We start from the raw sequence: 24215 nt of genomic DNA on the forward strand, positions 1-24215 counted from the left end.
ATGGGTACTGACCATGGTTAGTCCAGAGGCAGGGTGAGAGAGGGAAAGAAAATGGAAACAAAGGATATGTGGGCCTTTTTGGAAATACTCCATCCACCTACCCCAATGATTCTGCTGTCCCCTCTCGATATGACTGCCAGCCCTGACCTGGGTTAAGTCACCATCTTAAGGCTTCTGGCTCCCTCCTCAATTTTCTGCAGAGCATGCTATTGCAAACAGCACAGGACAAGTTCCCCTGGCTCATCGACTGTAGGTGTGCTCCAAATGTTTATCTGGTTGCTCATCCTCATCTCCCCATGACCCAGGTGTTTCGTAAATCTGCAGAAGGAAAGACAGTCCACAGATGGGCAACAGGGAGGAGTATTGTTTGGACAGTTTCTTTGTCCACAGGCGTATGGCCTGGTGATCATGGGATGGCTTCTTCCAGAATTCCATCTTTGAGCACTGGAGTCTAAGGCGGATGGCAGGCAGTAGGCTGCAGGCCGGGATGGCAGGAAAGATATCCAGCCAACTGCTCCCTTTGTTCCACAGGTGTCTCCCGGCATAACAAGCAGTAGTTAACAAACTGGGTCTCAATCATTCTTTGGTCCTTCAGAATAGTGACTGCTGCTGATGAGGTGGGCTAGACCCCTGGGTATCTCCAGTTGTTCTGTCTCCCTTACATTTCATTTCATTTATTATTTAATTTGTTGTGTGGTATGTAGGTGGGTGAGTGGTGGTCAGAGGACAACTTGCTTGAGTATGTTCTTTCCATCCACTACATTGGTCCTGGCAAGACTCCAGTCATCCGGCTTGGTGGCTAGCACCTTTACTCACTGAGCCACCTCACAGGTCCCCAAAGGGCTTTCTCTTACCTGTGGTTTAGAAAATAGTAGCCACCTCTTGCCTTCAGTGACGCGTTGATTCCACACCTCACTACACTGATATCTGGCTTCAACCCAAGGACCCTCTCCAGTATTAATTAATTTTCTTGATTCTCAAAACCTCTGTCCGGTTGCCCACCGCTCCTCCTCCCTACCTGGCCTGCAGGTGCTCACTACCTGCTCCCGCCCTCTGCACACTTTCCCTGTTTCCAGCTGCCTCTTCTGAAATTCCCCATCAAGGCCAAAGCCATTGGTCCCTGTCACCACCTGTCTCCTCTTTCACCTCAACTAACCTTTGGAGTGGGTTCTAAGACCTGAGGGTTGTGAAATTGCAGCAGCCGCAGGCGACAAGCCAAGTTCCCAGAGTTGGAGTCGGGGTGTGCCCTCAAGGAGGCGCCCCACTGTCCCATGTCCCCTCTCACCGCGTCATGGGGACACGCTCCCTGACCCGCTCTCCAGAGGCGCCTTCTGGTCCTTCTGCTTGGACAGGGGAGGCGAGGAAGGGCGGCGACCCGGGGGCGGAGGGGAGTGGCCGCCGTGGCCTATTTCCGCGAGCACCGCGAACCGGGTTCGGGGAGCTCAGCGCCAGCTTTCCCCAGCCACGCAGCCCCGTGGGCCCCTGCCGCCCGTGTCCATGCAGCCCTGTCGACCCCCGATGCCAGCGCTGCTGCTGAGCCTCTGGCTGCTGCCGAGCCTCGCACTAGCCGCTGCTGTCACTGAGCCCGCGGACCTGGAATACACCGTAGTCCCCCGGCAATCCTCGGCCGTGGGGCTGCCACGCGGGATCCTGCAGCTGGCGGCGCGCGCTGCGCTGCACTTCTTCAACTTCCGCGCGGGCTCACCCAGCGCTCTACGGGTGCTGGCCACCGTGCAGGAGGGCCGCGCGTGGGTGAGTGAGCCGCGACGCGGCGGGACACGCTCGGGGACCGTAGCGTTCCCAACCCGAGCTTGTGTCGCGCGAGAGGCACGGAGCCCTCCAATGCTGCCTCTGCCTTTCCGGTATTTCCGAGGCCAGAAATACTTAGCGTGTTTGGGAATGTAAGAAAAAGGTCCCATGAATAACTGCCCCTGGTCCGGGTACCCAGTGTGGATGTTGGCATGCGCACTGTGTACTCAATCTACCCATGGCTTAGACTCTATGGCTCCTACCAAAGTAGGGGAGGTGTGTGTGTACAAAAGCTAAGCCAGCTCTCTGCATCACAGACACGTTTCTAGAGTTTCGTTGTTCATGGCAGACCACCAGTGCAAGGCTTCGGGATAAAGTGGTAAAGGTTACTCAGGGGTCTGACCAGGGACCATTCAGTTCTGGTGTCCTCTTAATCTAACTAGGGAGTGGCAGGGCCGCAGTCTTCTGCATAACTGAAAGGGCGATCGAAACTTTTCAGCTCCTGGATCGCTTGCTGATTTCCGGGCAGTGACTGTAGATGTATTGCTCTCTTCATTAAACAGATTTTTAAAGGTACACAACTGCGGAGTCCCGAGGCAATGAGGCTCCCGGGATGTTCCACAAAGCCACAGATCCTCAGCCTTGCATCTTCTGTAGAGTGGAGCATAATATTTAAATTGGTGTGATGATAAAGACCATCCTCTGTCTAGCATCAGGTGATGTGAATCACCTTTGCGACTCTCAGCCTTATTTCCTTATTTCTAGAAAAAGGCAAACTACTGTGATTGTTAAATAAACAGCAACAACAAAACAATCTTTACTGTCTCAGGGACAGTCTCTACTCCAGGCTCCATCCAGCCTTTACTAGTTCACCGGAGAAATGAAGTCACAACTTAAGAGCTTGTCTTCTTCTTTGAGGAAGAGGAGCCCTGATGACAACCTCCCTCGTTATTTGGGAGGAGAATTCTCTATTAAAACAAAGAAAAAAAAAAACCCAGACTGACAAAGTTCACCAATTTTCAAATACCAGGGATTATATTCTTTTAATCCAATATGATTTTTAAAAGAAAATCATAAAATAGGACTAGTGAGATAGTTGTTGGGTAAAGGTGCCTGCTGGCAAGCTTGATATTGCGAGTTTGACCCTCTGACCAGGAGGTGGATGAAGAGACCTGCCTGACTCCCCCAAGTTGTCCTTTGACTTCCACGTGCCTGCTACGGCATGCATGGACACACATAATAAATGTCATTTAAAAATTTTAAAAAACTCCTAAAATACCTAGCATTCCTGGGCTTTTTCAGCTACCCCTTGGCATCCTTACAAAAGAAGCAGCTAGCTCTCATCATCTGAAGGAGAGCTCACTCCTTTCGGGTCAGCAGGAGCTTTGGTGCTGTTCAGCATCTGTAGTGCGTCACTTCAAGGTGACCCTAGCTCATCCCAAATGGTGTATGCACATGAACACTGATAAACGTGGGACTCTAGGCCCTGAGAAACAATGTTACATTTCCCCTTAACCTCGCTGATAATTTAACACTTAATGTGACTGCGGGAGCCAAGGAAAAGAGGCCAGTGTGCCAGGAATCAAGTTCTTCCACAAATCCAGTGAAATTGTTTTCCTTCAAAGGTTACTAAAAGTCCACCCTTAAAGACGATCAAGCAGGCCAGTGTCGAGGTGATAGACATATGCAAGATGTCTCTCACCTGCAAGGCTCTGTGAGAGTGAAGAAACCAGGGCTGGCTTCCTGGGATCTACAGCAGCTGCGGCTATTTCCTTTGTGTGTGTGTGTGTGTGTGTGTGTTGTGTCTATACCCCAGGCACCTGTCCTACCACTGAGCTATATTCCTAGTTCTTGTAATGAAATGATGTGGGCTATAGACCATGTATTCACATAATAAAAGCAGAGAGTGGTGTTTCAGATGCATGTGCATAAACTCGGTCGTGATGAGGGACTCAATTCTTGCTGTATATTTCGTCTTAAAACAAAACAAAACAAAACAAAACAAAACAAAACAAAACAAAACAAAACAAAACAAAACAAAACAAAACAAAACAAAACAAAACAAAACAAAACAAAACAAAGCATGAAAGCCAGGCACCCAAATGACTCCAGCTCTAAGATTACCTCGATTCTCTTTTTAGTGCTTCAGAGTCCTCATTCTAGAAACACTGTTGCCCTCTGGTGGTCAGATGCAGCCATCACTGCAGATTATGGTTTAAGAAAGAGCAAGGACCTGGTCCCCAGTTTCCTAATTGCAGAGGAGACTTTACAGCTGCCTGTGTTCTCTGCTATCCCTGCCTGCCTGATGTCACCTTGTTCCTGGTCATACCCTACCTTTTCATAATCAAAATTTTCAACTTTCCTGCTACCACACAGCATAGCCTCAGGACCACAGTAGGTATGGGGAAGATTCCAGGCAGTAGTGGAAGTTCTTAGGTACTGGTTGTCCTGGATCAGGCCCAGGCTCCATTACTAGAACTATTGCTTTCACTAAAATGTTGGGGATTTGAGGACAGTCTGGGCATATACTTCCTAAGAAAGCCAACACATTCTGGGATCAGCTGGTTTGGGGGAATTGGCAAACACCCATTTCTTATCCCAGATCAGACACAATGCAAACAGACAGGCAAGGTGCAGTGGGAGAAGGGGATTGCCTGTGCTTTATCGCAATAAAAACCAGTGAGTATAAATGGGTCCTTTTATTTTTATGGAGGGTCCTTTAACTAGAACTCCATGGGGTTTTCCTAGCAAGCAAGCATGTCCATAGCACATCATTTCAGTTTCAGTTATGGTTCTCTGCTAGTGGGGTGTGTGCTTGCAGAGGGTGGGATGCCCAACCCTCCAGCCTCCCTCTCCCCTTCCTCCACAATCCTGGCTCGCTCAAAACAGCAAGAGTTAAAGAGACAACCTCATCAATTCTTTCTGGAGCATTTAACTTGGATTTATGAGTGTGCTTGCTAGCTTGGTGGTGGTGGTGGTGGTGGTGGTGGCAGTGGTTTGGTTTGCTTTTGTCATCTTCTGACAAAAAGGAAGTAAGAAGGAACCTCAGCTGAGAACAATGTCTTCGTCAGATCCGCCAATAGCTAAGTCTCTGGGGGGGTGTTTTCTTGGTTAATGATTGATGTGGAAAGGTCCAGCCCCTGGGCAGGTGGTCTCAGGTTGTATTTAAAAAAAAAAAAAAAAAACAGTGGGTGCTGAGCAACCCATAGGGAGCCAGTAAAGCCCTGTGACCTTTGCTTGAGTTCCTGCCTCGGCTTCCCCCCAGTAAGAGACTGTTCTGGGAAAGTGTAAACCAGAGAAATCCTTTCCTCCCCAAGTTGCTTTTGGTCATGGTCTCTAAGCAGGTAGGAAGCCAATATGGCCAATGGCCTTGACACACTTGTATACCTATTCTTCACCGCTCACCCAACATTAGATTTCTAACTAGGTAGTAAGTGAATGGCAAGTGGCCAGCCTGTAGGTATGTAGGCAAGCTATCAGGCCACCCTTGTCAGGCCAGAAGGTAGAGCAGTGGCTGTACTTCCAGGATTCAAAGTAGCATGGATCTGAAGCAGGAGCAAAATGTGTCCCCTGGGCCATACAGCTCCAAGTGCACATACTCCACTAAGAAAGAGCCTCACCACTTTTCCATCTGCGGAGCACTTTAGTCCAGCATCAGACACCTAATCACGGCTCCTCTTGAAGGCTTGCCTCCATTAATGTCAATAATTCAGGGTCAGTCTTAAGAATAGGAAAGCAGTGCATTATGTAGAATGCATTACATGGAAGCTAACACTGGGGACCTCAAGAGACTGCGGTGCATATGCAGGAGGGAAGATAATACAAGAGGAAAGCGAAAGCATGTTTTCTTTCACTGAAAGAAAGCACTTTACCGCTTTTAGGGCCTTCACAAGACAACAGCCAAATCAGAAGCACCCCTGTGTGGACCATTCTCGCTTCAGACCTGCACCCCGCCTAATGGGGGAGACACTGTAGCACAGAGCAGAGAGGTAGCACACTCCCACCCTGGCATGACCATGCTTAGGCACAGTATAGTCTTTGCCCCATCATTCCAGCTCCCAGAGGGCAGAGTCTGGGTCTGCATTGGGTGTGGAATGTCAGCAGGGGTAAAAATTTTGCCTGGCTTTCTTTGCAATTTGCACCCAAATTACCTAAGCTAACTGTACCCAGATGAGCTAGCAAGTGGGCACACCCTCAACCAATCCATAGGCTTTGTTTCTATTCCCCCCTCCTGTTCACAACACTTTAATTTGGTTTCCTACGTGTAAGACCAGGATGTTTGTATTTATGTGGTATTGGTAGTGCTCCACCTAAAACCTAGTGGGGGTGGGGTGGTCGCTCTACACGGGATTCTGCCCTAGAGTCTTCCTTTAAGGCTCAGAATGGTGCTACTGGAAACTGAACACAAATACTCAATGCCTAAAAGAGTGATCTTTAATATTAAATAATACACAGTTACAATGACTGCTTAGCAGTGAGTCATTCCATGCTTAGATGTGCACACATGCAGGCAGGGCAGTGGCAACTCACCCGGAGAATGTTTATTAAATAAGAGAGCCAAGTCCACGCTGGTTAAGGCTAGTAGGCATAACAAGTGTCTAGTCTGGGTTATTTGTTATGGTTGTTCAGGGCATATCCGCCCCTAGAATCCAGTTACGAAAGAGAAGCGTGTGTGTACTTGCAAAGAAGATGAACGTGAATCCACAGGCTCACCCAGGGCACGTGTCCACGGCAAAGATTACATTAGGGATCACAACTAATTTTCTCTATTCCTTCTTATCACCATATGACAAGTTACCATAGTGCTAGTGGGTTTGAAACATGAAATAGATTCACTCGTAGTTCTGGAGGTCAGAGGTTGAACATGGGTCACACTGGGCTGACAGCAAAGTGCCCCAGGGCCTCCATTGCCCTGGGAGTGTAGGGGAAGCCCCATTGCCTTGCCTCTTCTTGGTGTCAACTGTGCTCTTGGTTCATGGTTCTGTCTCTTATGCTCAAAGCCATCTGTGTCACATCTGTCTCCAAAATAAACTAGGGTCATTTTATCAATCCATATAATTAGTGAGTGACCCTGGGGAAATCCCATTTCGAAACAATGTCTATAGGGACATTTTTTTGCCCAAGCACACCAGTCCCGAGGCCCTTTAAAATACTTCCCACATTACCAGGCATTATAGTTCTTGGGAACTGGCTGCCCTCGCTCCCTTTGCTTCGATCTTGAAACTGTGGCAGTATTTTATTGTAACTGCCTGTCTTCTGTCTAACTTCCTGGACCAGGTGCTATTCTGACCGGACTTTTGAACCGTCAGCTTTATTTTCTTTGTAGTCATGTCTTCTGATTATACCAGAAGCTTCTACGGGTCAGGACGTGTCACATGACTTCAGCTCCTTCGCTATGATGGCACAAGGCCTTGCTGCAGGCAAGGTTCAGATAACTGTTAAATGAAATCACAATAGCAGGGAGGGTGCTGAGATCACTGGGAAACTTAGAGACGGCCAGGCCAAGGCCCTTCTGCTCCCTCCTCACTGGACAGAGGAGACCTTGGAAGCTGTGTATATCCTATAGTTAGCCTTCCCTTCCACTACGGGCCCAGAGATGAACCAAGCTGCGGACAGGTCCTGGCAATTTCCCTTCTGCTTTTCTTCCCCAGGTCAAGAACTCGAATCCAGATTCTGCCAAATGGAAGTCAACACACCTTTCATCTTGGCCCACTGAGTCTGGCTGCTAATGCACAGTGTCCACAGCAAAAGATTTCCCTGTGCTCTACTGGCTGTGGCCTGTTCTGACAGTAACCAACTTTTGTAATATAAACTCAGTTTGTTTTATCAACCCTTGCCTGGAAAGAGAAAATGCAATAATATAATTCCGAGGTATAATGTAATATGCAGTCTGTCCAGAACCTAAGAATGGTACAACAATTTTTAGTCACAAATGAGTTCTTTTTCTCCAACTGAGCCTGACTCATAAAAGCAACCTTATGAGGTGGGGAGGTTTGCCTTTCTTGGAACAGTGTGGCATTTATGCTTTCTCACCCAAGATGAAGCCGGAGGGGACATTTAGAAGCAGAATGTTAGAGTGGTGTGTCCCAGTGGTTCCAGGGGAGACTAGAAGCCGCTGAGCTCTTGACAATGCAACCTGCTTCTTCTCATGTGCCTACCTCCCCCAAGATGGGCAGTAAGAGAAAGGGATCGGGCCAGGGCTTAGCTAGCAATGGCAGAGAGGAGAAAGGAGGCAGGATTTTCCTGGAGCATGGGAATGCCTTTCACACCGGAGCTTCGAGCTTCGGGTGACACATCATTCAAGTTCTTGTGTTGTAAATGAGCTTAGAGGGTTACATTTGTGACTGTGCTCTTAAGATGGGTGCACATCTGCCGTTTGTCTTTCGGTCCCTCAGTTTCTGTACTCTCTTATACTTTTATACTCACACCTCACAAACCAATGATTTTATACAGTAATTCAGAAACAAAGCAAAGGCTGGGAAACCATTACCATTAGTTAGAGCCTACGAAGATTCTCTCCAGATGCAGAGGGAACCATCTTGGATCCATTAGTATGAAAATAACTTTGTGGTTAATGATGAACAGCTTTTACTGAAAATAAGACCCGAATTAGTAGAGCTGCACTTAGAACCTGTGCTTTTTACTTTTTGGTGCTTACACAAATGCCATATATAGCAGCTGGCACTGGCACAATGGTTCTTGCTTTCTGTGGTTTGTTACTCATGGTCAATAGCAGAAATACTAAGTGGGAGATTTCAGAAATAAATAATTGCTAAGTTTTAAATTCCTTTTCATCCTGATAGTATGAAATCTCATGCTAGCCCACTCTGTCCCGCCCTGTATGTGAGTCACCCAATTGTCTAGTGTGCCCACACTGTAAGTGCTACCTGCCTTTGAGTCACCTGGTGGCTATCCCAGTTATCAGGTCACCTGGCACAGCACCGTAGGGCTTCTGTTGAAGCAACTTTATCTACTAAGGATGCTAGAGTTAGCATTGTTAAATGTTATCATTGAATATTATAGCTGTTCTATTTTATTATTGTTCGTTCTCACTGTATTGGCCAGGGTTCTCTCATGGAACAGAACTGATAAAATGTACATATAACTTAGTATGATTTATTAGCTTGCCTTACACAGTGAGAGGCAGGATGGTCCCTGAAGAATGGAAAGCCCATGAAACCAATGGCTGCTCACTTCTTTCTAAGAAGAAAACAAGCCAATGATTCAGTCCTAACGTGAGGCCAGCCAAAGTCCCAGAGTAACTGTGCAAGTGTCTATTCAAAGGCTGACCAATCTTGAGTCTGCAGATAATGGCTGCTGTAATAATGCCTGCCCACGATGTCAAATGTACCAGAACACAGTGTGCATGTATGGAATTATGAGAGAACAAACTTTACTATTAAAAGTAGTCACTCAACTTCTTTCAAAATTTTAAATAAATTCTAAACAAAGTGCTGCATAGGTCCAGAGGAGGAGAAGTCCCGAGTGAGGAAGCTTCCTCCTCCTTCCATCTCTGTTCCATCTGCACTTCGAGCTTGTTAGACCCACATTCAGGGTGTGTCCACCCTTCTCCCTCCCATTCATCACAGGGCAATCATCTCAGGAAACTCTCACAGACACACCCAGAAGTGAGCTTTACTAATGGTCTAGGCATTTCTCTATCCAGTAAAGTTAACTCCTAAGATTAGCCTAGCAATCCCTTACTGTGCCTACATTACTGACAGTACCATAGGCATGCATTTATAGGACAAACACACCACATATGGGGCTCAGTATTGTCTGTGTTTCCAGACATCCACTACAGGTCTTAGGACACACCCCTGCTGTGATATCTAATATCTGTTGTCAACTTGACTATATCTGGAATTCACTAAAACCCAAGCAGCTGGCTACCCCTGTGAGAGATTTTTCTTGATGTCAACCTTGAGGTTGGAAGACACACCCTAAATCTGGGAACCTGTGAAGTCAGAAGGCTCACCTTAAATCTGGGCCACACCTTTTGGTGGCAGCTCACCTTTTGGACAGGGGAGAACAGAGCTTTTACTCTGCCTGTTTCCCTCACTCTCACTGACAAGTTTATCTGCCCTGATGCTGAGGGCTTTCCAGGTTGCTGACTGCTACAGTTACTGAAGCCTCTTCTGTAAGCACCAAAAAGCACCGGAAATCCTGGTGTGAATCATTTAACAAACTCACTGAGACCAATGTATTTGATTATCCGGATTCACTTATTATGAGAAGCAAAGAATTTAGGGACTTTACGCATAAAACTTGAAACATAAGGAAAATAATGGCTCTGGCTCATTGCTTCTAGCATCTCTGGATAAACTAACAAAGGAAAAGAACGCACTCAGTGATACAGTTGCCTGGCCCCAGATGTGTATAAAGAGTCTAAAGTTTTCTCAGTGTCCCGTGGAAGAGTATCTCCAGCAACCATGGAGTTCAAGTTGTAGAAAATCAAACCAAAGCCCTAACTCTGATTGGCAGAATTACAACAAAAATTAAAATCCCAGCCTCAGAGGGTATCTAGAGTTTAAATACTAATTAGTAAGGCATGAGATGCGGTAACTAGGGATGGAGATGTGAAGGAGGACCCTACTGAATGGAGAACTTTGACCCCTAAGATTCTCAAGGGTTTAATCTCACCTGACGGAAGTCCCATACCCTTCCCAGTTAGCTTTCTCTGCCTCATGCTTGTGGATAAGATAAAGTTACTCAGCCCCCATGTCTGCCTACCTGCATGCCTGCCTGCCTCCTGCCTCCTGCCTGCCTGCCTACCACCTGCTGCAATGCTTCCCAGTGTGATGGCCATGGACTCTAACCCTCTGGAACCAGGAGCCCGGTATGAAATGCTTTCCTGTATAAACTGCCTTGGTCACACTGTTTAAGACACCTGCTCTTGAGAGGGGAATACTATTCAGCAAAGTACTTATTCTTGTAATAGGAAGCGAAGAGTGATTTTTCTTTAAAAACTGGAAACCTGCCCATACCAGATTGACAGTGTGTCAGTTGCTGCTGAAGCAGAGGGTAGACTTACCACCTTGATTCCTGAAGCATCATAGCTTGATTCTCCAGAGACTCCAGGTGTTCACACTCACGCTGATTGCGAGACTTACTGGTCACTCCCTATCCCTCAGAACCTCAGCAGTCCCACCCAGCAGCTAGACAGAACTTCTCCAAGTGTGGTCCTGGGCCCAGCAGCCTTGATATCAGCTGGGATTTGTTGAAATGCAAATTCTCAGACTCCACCCCAGACTGACAGGATTAGTCCTCGGTGGGTGGGCCCAGCACACAGAGTTTTGGCAAGCCCCCTGGGGCACTCTGCTGAACACCCGCAATACAAGAATAAAGTCATTAGAAGAGACCTCCTCTAACCCAGCCCCTACCCAGTACTGTGACCTCAACCCCAAGTCTACCCGGTGTCAATGTGTTAGCTCTCCAGCTGGGCTGCTCCTGAGTAGTGGCAGTTTTTCTTTCTCTTGTTGTGTTAGTCCTAATTTTTTCTGGCACTTTGCACAGCTATCCTGAACCACGATTCCATTCACAATTTGTCCCAAAGGATCTGTCCTTGGGGTTCTTTCTACATCTTTGTGACCAAGCTGTTAAGGATTGTATTGTATCTTCCCAAAGGCATCTGTTGAAGTCCTAACCCAGCTGGTGAGTGTTCCCTTACTGTAGAGTCTTGGGATAGGTAATCAAGGGATGATGGGTCATACTGTATTAGCCTGGGCCTTAGATCCAGTGACTTCTGTCCTTATAAAAGGACCATGAGAAGATACAGACAGCCAGAGGGAAGAAATGCATTCAAAGGCAGAGGCAGAGACTGGAGTGATGCAGTTGCAAGCCAGGGATGCCGGGAAGAGGAAAGATGGATTCCACCTGCAGTCTCAAATGGAGCTAGTCCTGCTGACACCTTGACCCTGGACTTCTAGCCTTCAGAACTGAGAGAGGAAAACTACCTGTTGTTTTCAGCCACCCAGTTTGTGTTCCTTTGCTAGGAAACCCTAGCAATCAACACACAGACCCTTCCTGGCCAGTCCCTCCCAGAGAAAGATTCTCATCTACAGGAGCTGGTTTGCAGGCACAGCACAAGGTCCATCTGGAGCCAAGGCTTCATCTCACCTCTTCCTCATGCATACACACCAGCAGACAGCTTGCAGTCTCCTTTTTCTTAGAAGGGACTGCTGAGATCTGCTTTTGTCACCTCTGTGCTTGCAATCTGGGAAGGATGGGCTCTGGGGATAGGCCACATGCGACAACTGGGGGCTCTTGACTGGGCAATCCCTTGTTCTGGGCCAAGTTGCCTGTTTCTTCGTATATAAAATAGCAATGGTGAGAATATCCTACCTCAAGGTGTGGTGATGTAAGTTCCTGCACAGGATCTATGTGATGTCAGGTAGGGCAGAGAGTAGAGTGGTAGATGTACATGGGTGGACGGGTGGCAAGATAGATGGATAGACAGATGGATGGACAGACAGACGGATGGATGGGCTTGACTGAATGTAATAGGTACAGACATAGAACTAAATCCGTTCCCTCCCTGTGCTTTGCCACTTGCTTTGTTTGTTTAAGTACTAAATAGACACAGTATTGATTTGATAAGGATCTGAGGAGTGTTTCTCTTACCAAAAAAGAAAGATCGATGGATGGTGAATCTGGGTCTTTGAAGGCACCGCACTGTATGCAGTGGGCCTTTAAAAGTAGGCCTCCCGCACTGTCAAACGACTGCAGGTCAAGCGCAAGAATCCAGAAGGACAGTACAGCCAGGAGAGGCAGGCACAACTCTTCCCATGGCCACTGGAAAGCAGGCACTAAGGAATCTGCAAGCAAAGTGCCCAAAGCCCAGATTCAAATATAACCCATACACTGCTAATGGTCCAGGTTATAAGGCATTGTGTGCTAGACTGGAGCACATAAACTGTTCACCCAGAATTGAAAAGAAGTCTGCAGTAAGGAGTTGCTAATCCCCCTGTGGTAGTCACATGACCACTTGCTTTGTTTGCCTTTTCTTAGCAAAGAACTTTATTTTGGAAAACATGAGAATAGTGCTTTCTGCCTCTGGCTATGTTTAAGAAAAGTGGGATGGCCTCATCTGTTTTGCAGATGGTCAGTTTGGGTGGCATGAGATGCTGGGCATTAGATGCTCTGACTTCATTGCAGCCTGCTCTCTGTGGTGGGAAAGCTAGGGCTGGCTCCCCTCTGCCCAGTGTTGGATTCACCTCCAATAAAAATGAATTGAATGGGCTCACTTTTCACAACACAGATGTAGCAAGCAGTCTATTGTTCAAGATGCTGAGAAAGATTGTGTGGTGGGCAAGAGGGATTCAGCTGGCCATGAGTAGCTATCCCAGGACCTGGGAGTTGGGCTGGATTTAAAACCTTGCATTGTGTTTCACACATTCCTGGACCCAGTTGCTCTAACAGTGAGAAAACTATGAAAACACTAAGCTAAGCTATGAAATGGGGCACTTACACCAAGTCACTGTGGGTTGGACTAATTTAAGTTCTTTGGGTTTTGTTGTTGTTGTTTTAAAATTTATTTATCTTATGTATATGACTATACCGTCATCAGACACACCAGAAGAGGACATCAGATCCCATTACAGATGGTTGTGAGCCACCATGTGGCTGCTGGGAATTGAACTCAGAACCTTTGGTAGAGCTGTCTTAACCGCTGAGCCATCTCTCCAGCCCAGGTTTTTGTGGTTTTCTTTTTTTTAGAAGCCTGTTTCTAAATTTGTTTTTGGAAAGGTACAGGGATGGGTGGGGGTGGACGTCAAAGATGTTGATGAAACAACTTCCTGGTTCAAGGTCCATACTTAACTTTCCTTAGTGGCAAGGGTGGGGGAGGAGAGAGAGAGAGATCATTTTTATGCTTGTCCCCATTCCCACCACCCTCCCAGTGACAACAATTTCCAAATGTCAGCTGCATATGCTATTTGAAACTGTTTTATGGAAGACATGTTGGTCTGTGTGCGAATCAGGGTTTTTTCGGATTTGTCCATGCTGCTGGACATGTGCCTGCTTTGTTCCCTAGGTTTGCTGTATACTATTCCACGCAGGCTCCGCCATGTTAGCTGCTTGAAGTCAGCCTCTAACATCAGCATACCACACGATAGCACAGTGAACACCCTCATGAGTCAGCCCATCATCAGTCGGCTCACAGCTCCTCTGAGACATACAGAGCAGGGTTTCTAGGTTGGGGAATGCCCATACAGATTTGGTTTGGTCAGTTATGAAGACTGGTGACCCCCAGGTTGTACCAGGCTAACCTCCCAGCAGTCAGGCAAGGCAGTTGTAACCCCAAGTCATGACCTACAGCAGATCCCATCTACCTGGCCATGGCGCGTATCTAGGAGCTACACGGTGACAACCCACACTTCTTTACTTTGAATTTCCTTCTGGTGAGCTCAGACAGGCTTTCAGAGCTATCTTAGAGTGCTTAGCTCATGGAGAGTGTTCAGGAAGTACCCAGTGCTGGCCCAGTCTGATGTCTATTGTTTTGCAAACAGGAGCATTTCAAATAACCCTTGATGTTAGCATGTTGTCTCAATATAAAATGTGTTCCTGGCATTGAATTATGGCCTCTTGTCACTAAACAATGGAGACATGTACTGAGAATTGCAGAGTTGGGCCATTTGCCCTTGTATGACCATTATTGTGTGTCATCACACAAAAGCAGATGGAATAGGTCACTCAGAGTGGCTCATTAATGCAACCAAGAGATGCGTGAGGACAAACTGTGCTCAGTTGCGGCTAACCTAGTACATCATACTGTTCGACCACAAACCTTTGCTTTTTAGGTAGGATATGTTTTAAAATGTTAAAAGCATACCACAATAAGCACATGACCAGGAACATGGTAATGTATTATCAAGTGTTGTACATTATATGTAATTCGAGAGGCTACACTTTTAAGATTAATTTAGTGTGTGTGTGTGTGTGTGTTTAGGAGCCCATGGCGACTAGAAAAGAGCAACAGAGCCTCTGGAGCTAGGCTTCAGATGCTGTGAGCCACCTATTATGACTGCTGGGAACCAAACTCAAGTCTTCTGAAAGAACAGTTAACCACTGGGGCATCTCTCCAGCCTGTGTGGTACATTTTCATTCAACCAGAGTGGCATATTAATCTTATAGAACCACATATTTGTGGTCCATGGTTAACCAAATAGCACTGTGCATAACGTGTGACTGTGTACAACTTCTTTTAGTACCTTCCTTTTCAAAATTCAGATTTACTTATTTATGTGTGTGTCTGTCTGTCTGTCTGTCTGTGCAGCACATGTGTGCCTGAGGCACACACATCATGAGAGATCATCAGAGCCCCTGGAACTAGAGTTAAGGATGGTTGGGAGTCACCATGTAGGTTCAGGGAATTGAACCTGGGACTTCTGTGAGAGCAGCCAGTGCTCTAGATTCTCCAGCCCCTCCTTTGTACCTTCTAATGGACTTGTGCCACCACAGCATGCACTTCTGACCACGTGTACTTCAGGGTCCCCACCTTGGCTCCAGCCCCTCTGCCCTTGTGTCCCCTCAGGAAGCTTCCTGCGTCCTGTTCCATCCTACCTCCTTGTAGTGGGTATCCATTTTCTGTAAGTCAAGCTCACTATAACATGCTAGGCAACCCTTGCCCACCTAGTCAGCTGCTTCCTCCACTGATTTTAGCCTGTCTGTCCTTCAGCCCCCTAGCTGCTCCTCAGACCCTTTGACCCTTCCTTCCCCTGTGTGAGATGACACACCCGCTCCCGTCCCCGCCCCCAGAATCAGCTCCTCCCCAGTCTTCAGAGTTGAACTCAAACGTCACCTCCAGACTCCTCGATTAGATCAGTCATCCTTTCAAAGCCCATAAGTCAACTCTAATCAGATCTCCATGTCCACAGTGGCCTATAACTGAGTCCTTTCTGCTCTGGGCTGCCCGAGGGCAGACAGTGGTATTGTTTTTGCCTGCTTTCCCCTCACCTAGCCTAGGGTTGGAGTAAGGCAGACATGCTGTCATCCTAGAGTGGATACTGCTGAATGAGAAGGCTGCCAATCAAGGAATGGGGTGAGAGTCAAAGCTCAGGCCCCACCCCAGATGAAGGCAACCCCCCCCCCACTTTATGCTGACTCCTGGGTTTATCTCACACAGGCCAGCTAAGTAGCTTGTGACTTGGGGTAAGGAAGAGGGGAGAGGCTTTGGGGAGATTAGATAAGAGCGAGACTTGATACTTGATAAAGGACAACTAAAAGTACTAGAATCCTATTTTGGATCTAATGTAGAAGCATTCAAGGGTATCTAGTTAAAATAAGCAAGTCCAATAGGAAAGAAGTAACTCTCCAGAGACGCTGACTCAGCTGGAAGCCTTGATGAACCTGGTCCCGGTCCTCTGCTTCCCCCTCCTACCCAAGAATAGTCTATTGGGCCCTCACTTAGCTTCATGTGTTTCCAAACACCTGGTCATTCAAACACTCTTAAGCCCCTCCCGGCCTTTAATCCCAGCACTTCAGGGCAGAGACAGGTGGATCTCCTCCGTGAGTTTTAAACAGTGCTAGCTTTTTCAGGCTAGCCAAGGCTACAAGGGAGACCCTACCTCAAACAAACAACAACAAAAATCAGTAAATGTGCAGAATTATTTAAGAAGAAGGAAGCCCCTCCCCCAAGAAGTGCAAATCAGCAGCCCTGATCTGTTCCTGACATGAAAGCTGACGTTCCTCTTGACGCTTCTGGATCTCATCGCTGGAGGGTCTCGTCTAGCTCTCTGCTAAGTCCTCCTGCACACCTCAGATGCTTCCCATCCGGCCTGGCTCCTTCCTCCTTCTCTTCTCTCGCAGTGCTCCTCTTCACCCCTGCCCCCTCCACCCCTGCTCCTCTCATCTGAGGGCCATTCTGGCTCCCACAGAGAAGACAGCACAGAGTAATGACAGCCTAGGGAACATACCAGGTCCTCAGGGTCACATGTGGAGCCCAGAGCCAGAGCAGCCCTTAAAGGGCTAGAACCTGTGGCAAGGAAAGTCGCCTTCTTTGGGCTCTGACCATCCCCTCTGATATACCAAATCCTACCCTTTTTTTCTGCATTTTTGTGGAGCTAATGATGACTCAGTGCAGGAGCTGGTAAGATGGCTTAGTGTGTATAAATGCTTGCACTGTTAATCCCACCAGGTGAGAATGAGACCACTACCACAATTTTTTTTTTGAACCAAAACAGGCTTTATTAAATACTGGCCAGGACCATGGAAAACAGACAGCTCCATACCTAGGATTCCGAGTATGGCACCAGTTTATATTAGCCACAGGGTTATAAAGGCAGAGCCCACGAGGCTATATACTTCCTGGCTTCATTCAATCAGAAGCAAGCATACGCCTTGACTTGCATCCTGCCTACAATGTGACCAAGCGCACATCCTGTGCAGTTGGTGCAACCAAGCTTGTTTACAGAAGCGAAAACCCAGAGCTTGTTATCTTACATGAAGTACAGCCCCCAGCATTCCAAGGAAGCTACTTGTCATTGAGCAAGCGGTACTTACAGGTTAGAGGCTTTGTGTGTGTGTGTGTGTGTGTGTGTGTGTGTGTGTGTGTATGTGTGTATGACAAAATTATTTAAGGTTAAAACATCAGCCATCACACCACCAAGTTTAATGACCTGAGTTTGGTCCCTGACACACCCACATGCTCAGAGAGAACCGTCTCTTGCAAGTTACCCCTCTGACCTCCTTCACACACACACACTCACACACACACACACACACACACACACACCAAAGAAATAATTTAGAAATTTTTACAAGTTACTTCAGGCCTTGCCTGCTGCAGAAAACCTTCCTAAACTCAGGACTCACACTCGGCCACATTGACTGTCCATGGCTTCCATAACGGAAGTAGGTTCTGGGACAGCTGGCTAGGATAGTCTGTCTCTTAGCTCCCATTGCCTGATGGAGGAATGGGTGGACAGAGAGACTTTTGTGCAGCTCTGGTAACATATTGAAAGCTTACAAGGAACCCCAACAAGCACCATTCTCTTCCACAAACAGCCATACATTTCCATATTTAAGTATTTTCTACATAAATGAATGCCATTTACTGCTGGCTCTTATCCAGATATAATTGTAGGGATGGATGGCATCTGATCTATTTAAGATAAAATAACTATGTTTAGTCATTGTGTCTTTGGGCCAAACTTCAAATGAAATTCATGATAAAATTCCATTTAATCAGCATTATGTGAGATGACTTCAGCTCTATGTAACACAAAATTCCCTTTTTTTCTAAGATAATGCTTTTTAATGAATGATCATTTTGTTTTGTTTTTTAAAATGATGGCAAATAATATAAAAATTCTAGATAATTTAAATGTACTCAAAAAAATATGTGCTAGAATTAGTTCAGAAGCTTAAAACATGCAAACATGCATAGGGAGTTTGCCTGCCTGCTACAAGGGGAGGCCGTATCAGCCAGCTTTTTGTTGCAACATGTGCTTAGGACAATCTATTCACAAAGGGATAAAGCTTCACTTTTGACTCACAGTTTCAGAGTTTCCATCCATCATGGCTCTGTCTCACGGTGTCTGAGGGGAGAAAGCAGATCACAGGCCCACTTCATGCCCAGGAAGGAGAGGATAGAAAAGGGTGGAGACTAAGCAATGTCTCTCGCAATGGCATGTGTCAGTGGCCTCAAGACCTGTCATTGGACCCCACCTCTCCCTGTGGTGCCCTGAGGCGCTAAGCCTTAAAGCCTTTAGCACAGGATCTTTAGGGATCACTTAATATCAAAGACTATGACAAAGAGCATAAGATCTGAAAACTTCTCCAATTATTTCTGCCTGTAGGGCATCACTAGATCTAGACGTGGCGGCTGCCTGACTGTCCTTCATTCCCCTGCGTGGATACTGCATTGTTTCAGGCACCTCCCTTGATGCTCTTACTCAAAAATTCACTGCTCCCTTGTTGCCTATATTCTATTTGACCAAGCATAACACAAGGAAGCCTTCATCTATGTTCCTGTTGCCTGTAGCCCGAGTGCCCAGATCTGGGCCTGGGGCAGGTGTAGAGCACCCAGGGGAAGGAGGAACTGCCACCCTGCTGGTGCATATGTCCGTTTCTCATTTAACTACTGTCACAAAAGTCAGCTTCCACTCTGTGTTCACCACATCCTTTCCCCAGCTTCATCTTTCTGAGTAGGTACCAAACCGTAAGCAGAATAGTCCAGTCAGTTCAAAGTCTCTCTTTTTCAAGACTCTCCAGTTTTACTGGGGCATATATACAGCAACTCCACAGACATATCACAGTGCTCCAAGGACATAATGCTTTTAATATTTTTTAAAAGTTTTTGTGTATGAGTATGTATCTGCATGTATGTAAATGCATTATACCCATGTCTCCCTGGAGTCCAGAAGAGGGCACTAATTCCCTTGGTACTGGAGTTACAGCTTTAAGCCACAATCTGGGTGCTAGGAATTGAACCTGGGTCTCCTGAAAGGGGAGAAAAATGCTCTTAACCAATGAGTCATCTCTCCAGCCCCAAGAACATGATTTGCTGTCCCTGTACCCCTAGATGTCCTAGAACGCACTATGTAGAGTGGGCTGACCTCAAACTCACAGAAATCTGCCTGCCTCTGCCTCACAAGTGTTAGGATTAAAGATGAGTGCCACCGTAACCCAACAGGAATATTCTGGATATGAAAATGATTATATTCCTCCCAATGTGTTAAGATGAAGTTTTTGTATTTCAGGTTGACCCTCAAGAAGGCTGCGAAGTGGACTTGGTATTTAGCACAGAGCAATATAACCCCGAGCAGGTAAGCCGTCCCGATTAGCGATACAGCCTATTAGCAAGGTCTTGCCTTTGGAGGAAGAAGTGAGAATATGAACAAGTAAAGCCTGGAGGTTTTCATTTTTCATTCTATTTGTTTGCAAGAATAAAAGAACAAAGCATAAGAGACTGAGTGCCCACCACAGCAGTGGGGCGGACCGGTAGGTGGCAAGTGAACTCACCCTTTACAATGATAGGAAAATAGCTTTTTGAGCATGCTGCAAAAAGGGCAGGGGGATGGGCTGTAACTAGAAAGAAAGTAGCCTGCAGGCAAGGCAAAATTGCTGGGGAGACTCCATTGAGTTTTACAATTATAGCAAATATTTTCTTAAATCAATATGCTCAGCTTTCATTTTTAAGTATTTTAATTTATTCTTTGAAAATTTCATACATATACAATGTATTTGAACTTCTCTACCTCCCAAGGACCTGACACCCACCAACCTACCTTCCTCCTCCAAGGACATTATTATTACTACTGTGATTATTAGGAGTAGCCCATTGAGGCTGATTAGTATTGATCACATACAGATATATTGGGGGCCATCCACTGGGGCATGGGCAACCTACCAGTGGCTACATCACCAAGGAAAAGTGAGTCTCCCCTCCCCATCGGCCATCAACTGCCAATAGTTCCTCAGCTAGGGGTGGGGCCTCAGCAGGCCACCACATCTACCATGTCAGGGAAGACAGCTTTAAAAAATGGTTCTGTGCCGGGCGTGGTGGCGCACGCCTTTAATCCCAGCACTTGGGAGGCAGAGGCAGGCGGATTTCTGAGTTCGAGGCCAGCCTGGTCTACAGAGTGAGTTCCAGGACAGCCAGGACTACACAGAGAAACCCTGTCTCGAAAAACCAAAAAAAAAAAAAAAAAATGGTTCTGTGTATGGGTGCTTTGACTGCATGTATGTCTGTGTACTGCGTGTGTGCCTGGTGCCCTTGGAGGCTAGAAGACACTGGACTCCCTAAAACTGGAGTTGCAGACAGTTGGGAGCCAGAATGTGAATGCTGGGAATCAACCTGGATCATCTGGAAGAACAGCCAGTGCTCTCTTCTCTTCTCTTCTCTTCTCTTCTCTTCTCTTCTCTTCTCTTCTCTTCTCTTCTCTTCTCTTCTCTTCTCTTCTCTTCTCTTCTCTTCTCTTCTCTCCTCTCCTCTCCTCTCCTCTCCTCTCCTCTCCTCTCCTCTCCTCTCCTCTCCTCTCCTCTCCTCTCCTCTCCTCTCCTCTCCTCTCCTCTCCTCTCCTCTCCTCTCCTCTCCTCTCCTCTCCTCTCCCCTCCCCTCCCCTCCCTTCCCCTCCCCTCCCCTCCCCTCCCCTCTTCTCTTCTCTTCTCTCTTCTCTCTCTCTCTCTCTCTCTCTCTCCCCACCCCCCCCCCACACACAAGGCAGCCTTTCCGTCCTTTTCATCCCCACCTTTCTGACTCCTCCATTCTTTCTGCACTCTTCCTTGATGTTCCCCAAGCCTTGGCTGAGGGAGGTTGATGTAGATATCCCATTTGTTCATCTATGGCTGAGAACTCAAGACATTTATCCTCAGCATTTTGACCAGTCATGAGTCTGGGCATTGACTTCAACTCACTGCAAAAAGAAAGTTCTCTGACCAAGGTTGAAAGTGACCAAAACCTATGGGAATAAACATAAATAGTTACGGCAATGTGACAATGTGACCATTTATCGAAACAGCACCCCTGGGACCTACAATTTCCCAAGATAAGGCTTATAGTACCAGACATGAAGTCACTCCCATGGGGTAGACCTCACAATCTAGTAAAAACTGTCTAGATGGTTCCCTCTGCAACCATCATGACAATGGTGCTTTCCTGGCAGGCCATGTTGTAGCCTACAGCGTGCTGAGTCTCTGATCACCTTTCCACCTCCAGCAGCCTGCAGAGCACCTTCCAGCTCTATGAGGACCAGGCCGCAGGGAGCTTTTCCTGGTCAGTTTGAGACTGACTTCTTGGAGTTTCTGCAGCCATGGTTGATGTCTTCCGTAACAGGGCCCTACTATTTAGTCATGATGTTTTGAGGACCTCCAGGGCCCACCTGACCAAGTGACTTGTAGCTTGGTCTCTGTGCCCAGCATTTGTGTTTCTGTGAGTGCCATTTTATGATGTACAAGTCCTGTCATGTGAAGGCAGACCATTGTGATTGGCAGGTACTGTTGTAGGAGTTAGCATGAGCCACTTTGCACATGATTTCCAGATGTGCAGTCTCAGCCATGTAAAACAGGGGCCATGCAAATTAGAGGAATTCCGCATGATCACATATCTGTCCTGGCCAAAGGCTCAGGTCCCAAATGTCAGGATGCAGTTCAGTGGCTACAGCACTCTGTGGCAGCAGTTTGGAATTCCTAGACCATGCCTGGGGACCAGCTCCCTTTTCTGATCTTTTATTAAGGCCTTCAACAATGAGCGCTTTACACATCTGCATTTTAAAGTGTCCATATGACAGTCATTTCCCTCTTCCTTAGGGCCCCTGGAGAGAATTTCACAGCTCTTTTGGGTGTCCCTCCTTACACTTCATAGTCCTTAAAGTGACTCACCATGGAGTGCCAATATGTTCTTCTTCCTGTCAGCTGGTGACATTTCTAGTTGGCAGGCTGGCATAGCACGAGGCCAATTCCATATCAGGTTAAAGAATCACATACATAGATGCATTGCATAGAACACGGAGCAGGGCCCGTGCAGGCTTCCGGCATTACCTGCCTCACTGCAATCCTGGCCACGCACCCCATGATTCGCTAAGTTGCCTTCACCTCATTTTCAGGAAAGAGTAAGCAGAAACCCAATGTGGAAATCAGAAGCAGATGAACACCCCTGTGAGGAGCTAGGCTTAGGCCAGCCCAGATTGTCAGCAGTGGTGGTCTGAGTCTAAGCCTGGGAATTTCAGGCCATGCTGCACATCAAAGGGTCACAGGGAGGCAGAGCATCAGGGACAAAGCCATCCCTAACCCAGTGCCTCTGGAAGAAAGCTTACCAGAATTCACAAACAATAAACCCAGACTTGGCTTATTAACCTTAGAATTAATTTGTTTCAAAGGATTAGGAAGATGCCTTTAATTTTTAGTTTTGAAAACTGACAGCCTGAGAGTAAAGCTAACGGGGATAATAATTACTGGTTTTTTTTTTTTTTTTTTTTTTTTCCCTGACCAACAACATGTTCCTCTGGACTTGGGATGTAGTAAGTCCACATGAGTGCAGCTGGCTAGCAGGAGTGGAAGTCAGCTGTTCATCTTCCAGGCACTGCTTCCATGGAGCTGTCTGGTGGGTTGGACAGAGGAGACATTGTGCCCAGCTCTTGTCCTCTTCCCTGTGGATGGCAGACACCAAAGGAGTGGGAAGGCTGCTCTGATGGGAACTTTCCAGTTCTTCTATGCTGCACCAGCAATTAGCATGCTAATGTGCCCCAGAAGCCCCTCCTCCCGCCCAGAACAGGCACTGTAAGAGAAAAGTTGCACCACGGCAAGCTTATTTCAGTTTTTAGAACTAGTTCTAGAAGCAGGCTTACTTTGAAGACCCAACTTGATTATAATTTCTTTCACTGTGGGCCTTTCGAGTTTATTTATGGGTCTTGCCTTAACCAGGATGCCATTTAAACCATAGAGAAGAAATGAAGGTTGCTGCTTTCGACTGTTCCACCAGCCACATTTGGATACGACACCCAGACTAGGAGCCCACGGCTTGGCTTGGGCTGTGGCTAGTGACTATGAACTCCTTGTTCTAAGTCTAATGTTGATGGTATGAGCATGCGCAGTTTTCTGGGGCTAGGTCCTTGGCTTTAATGGTCAAGTTAAAGACCATTGACCAAAATGGTCTTTATTGAAGTAGTCATATTGAATGACTACTATTCAAGAGCAGAAAAGTGAAGTCTAGGAGAATCTACGATGTTTTGGGATTTGAAATAAGTGAGGGTGCTCACAGAAGCCACAAGATGAGGATGACTGAGGAATCTAACTTGGACTAGATCTCAGGATAGGTACACAGAATTATAATAGCAGGGGTTAGTAGCTGAGCTCAGACAGGAACCACCGATTCAAGCACTGAGAACTTAAGATGTAGAGTGGGTTCCTTTTTAAACTTTAGCATTTTGGTCTTTAAACATGGAATGAAAGGAGCAAATTCATGCGTGGACATGCTGGTGTTTTCATTACTAGGAACCAGCTCTGTCTTCCAATTCAAGTTAGTAAGCTTAATATTCAAGGACCCAAGGAACCAGCCAAGAGTTGGTTCCAGATAGAGTGAGGCAGCCCCTACCCTAGACATTTGAGCCAAGAAGGGCTCAACAGACATCAATGCTATTTCTTTGCAAGAGGCCTGACATTATTATGTACAGAGGCGATCAGAAAGATAATGCTACAGGGACAACAAAGATGGAAGACTACCTTGTCGTGTCTCCCGTGTCGTGTCTCGGTTGCCTTTCTGTTGCTGTGATAAAATACTAACAAAAGCAGACAGACACAACGGATTTGTCTCATAGTCCACCCCAGCAGGGAAGTCACTGTACCTCCAACTGGAAAAGCAGGAGAGATGAATATATGGGTGGCTCAGCTCATTTTCCCCATGTATACAGGCCAGGATCACAGACACCCACAGCAGATAGGTTGATTAACATAGTCATGCCTATAGGCCCATCTCCCAGGTGTGTCTGGGTTCTAGCCAGGTTACAGTTCACATTAATCACAAGCCA

The 24215-nt window shown here is 46.8% G+C and overlaps 1 protein-coding gene across 1 annotated transcript in view; it reads left to right on the forward strand.

The window, feature by feature from the left end:
• Positions 1-1302: 1302 nt before the first annotated feature.
• Positions 1303-24215, forward strand: part of Rarres1 (retinoic acid receptor responder 1) — a 35213-nt gene continuing 12300 nt past the window's right edge. Inside the window, exons 1-2 of the mRNA XM_021158372.3 lie at positions 1303-1752; positions 19452-19517. Coding sequence (XP_021014031.1) covers positions 1498-1752; positions 19452-19517 — 321 coding nt within the window. The 5' untranslated portion in view covers positions 1303-1497. The remainder of the gene's footprint in view (positions 1753-19451; positions 19518-24215) is intronic.

The sequence above is a fragment of the Mus caroli genome, unplaced genomic scaffold (genome assembly GCF_978045245.1).
Source record: "Mus caroli unplaced genomic scaffold, Mus_caroli_1 scaffold_3, whole genome shotgun sequence".
NCBI lineage: Eukaryota > Metazoa > Chordata > Mammalia > Rodentia > Muridae > Mus > Mus caroli.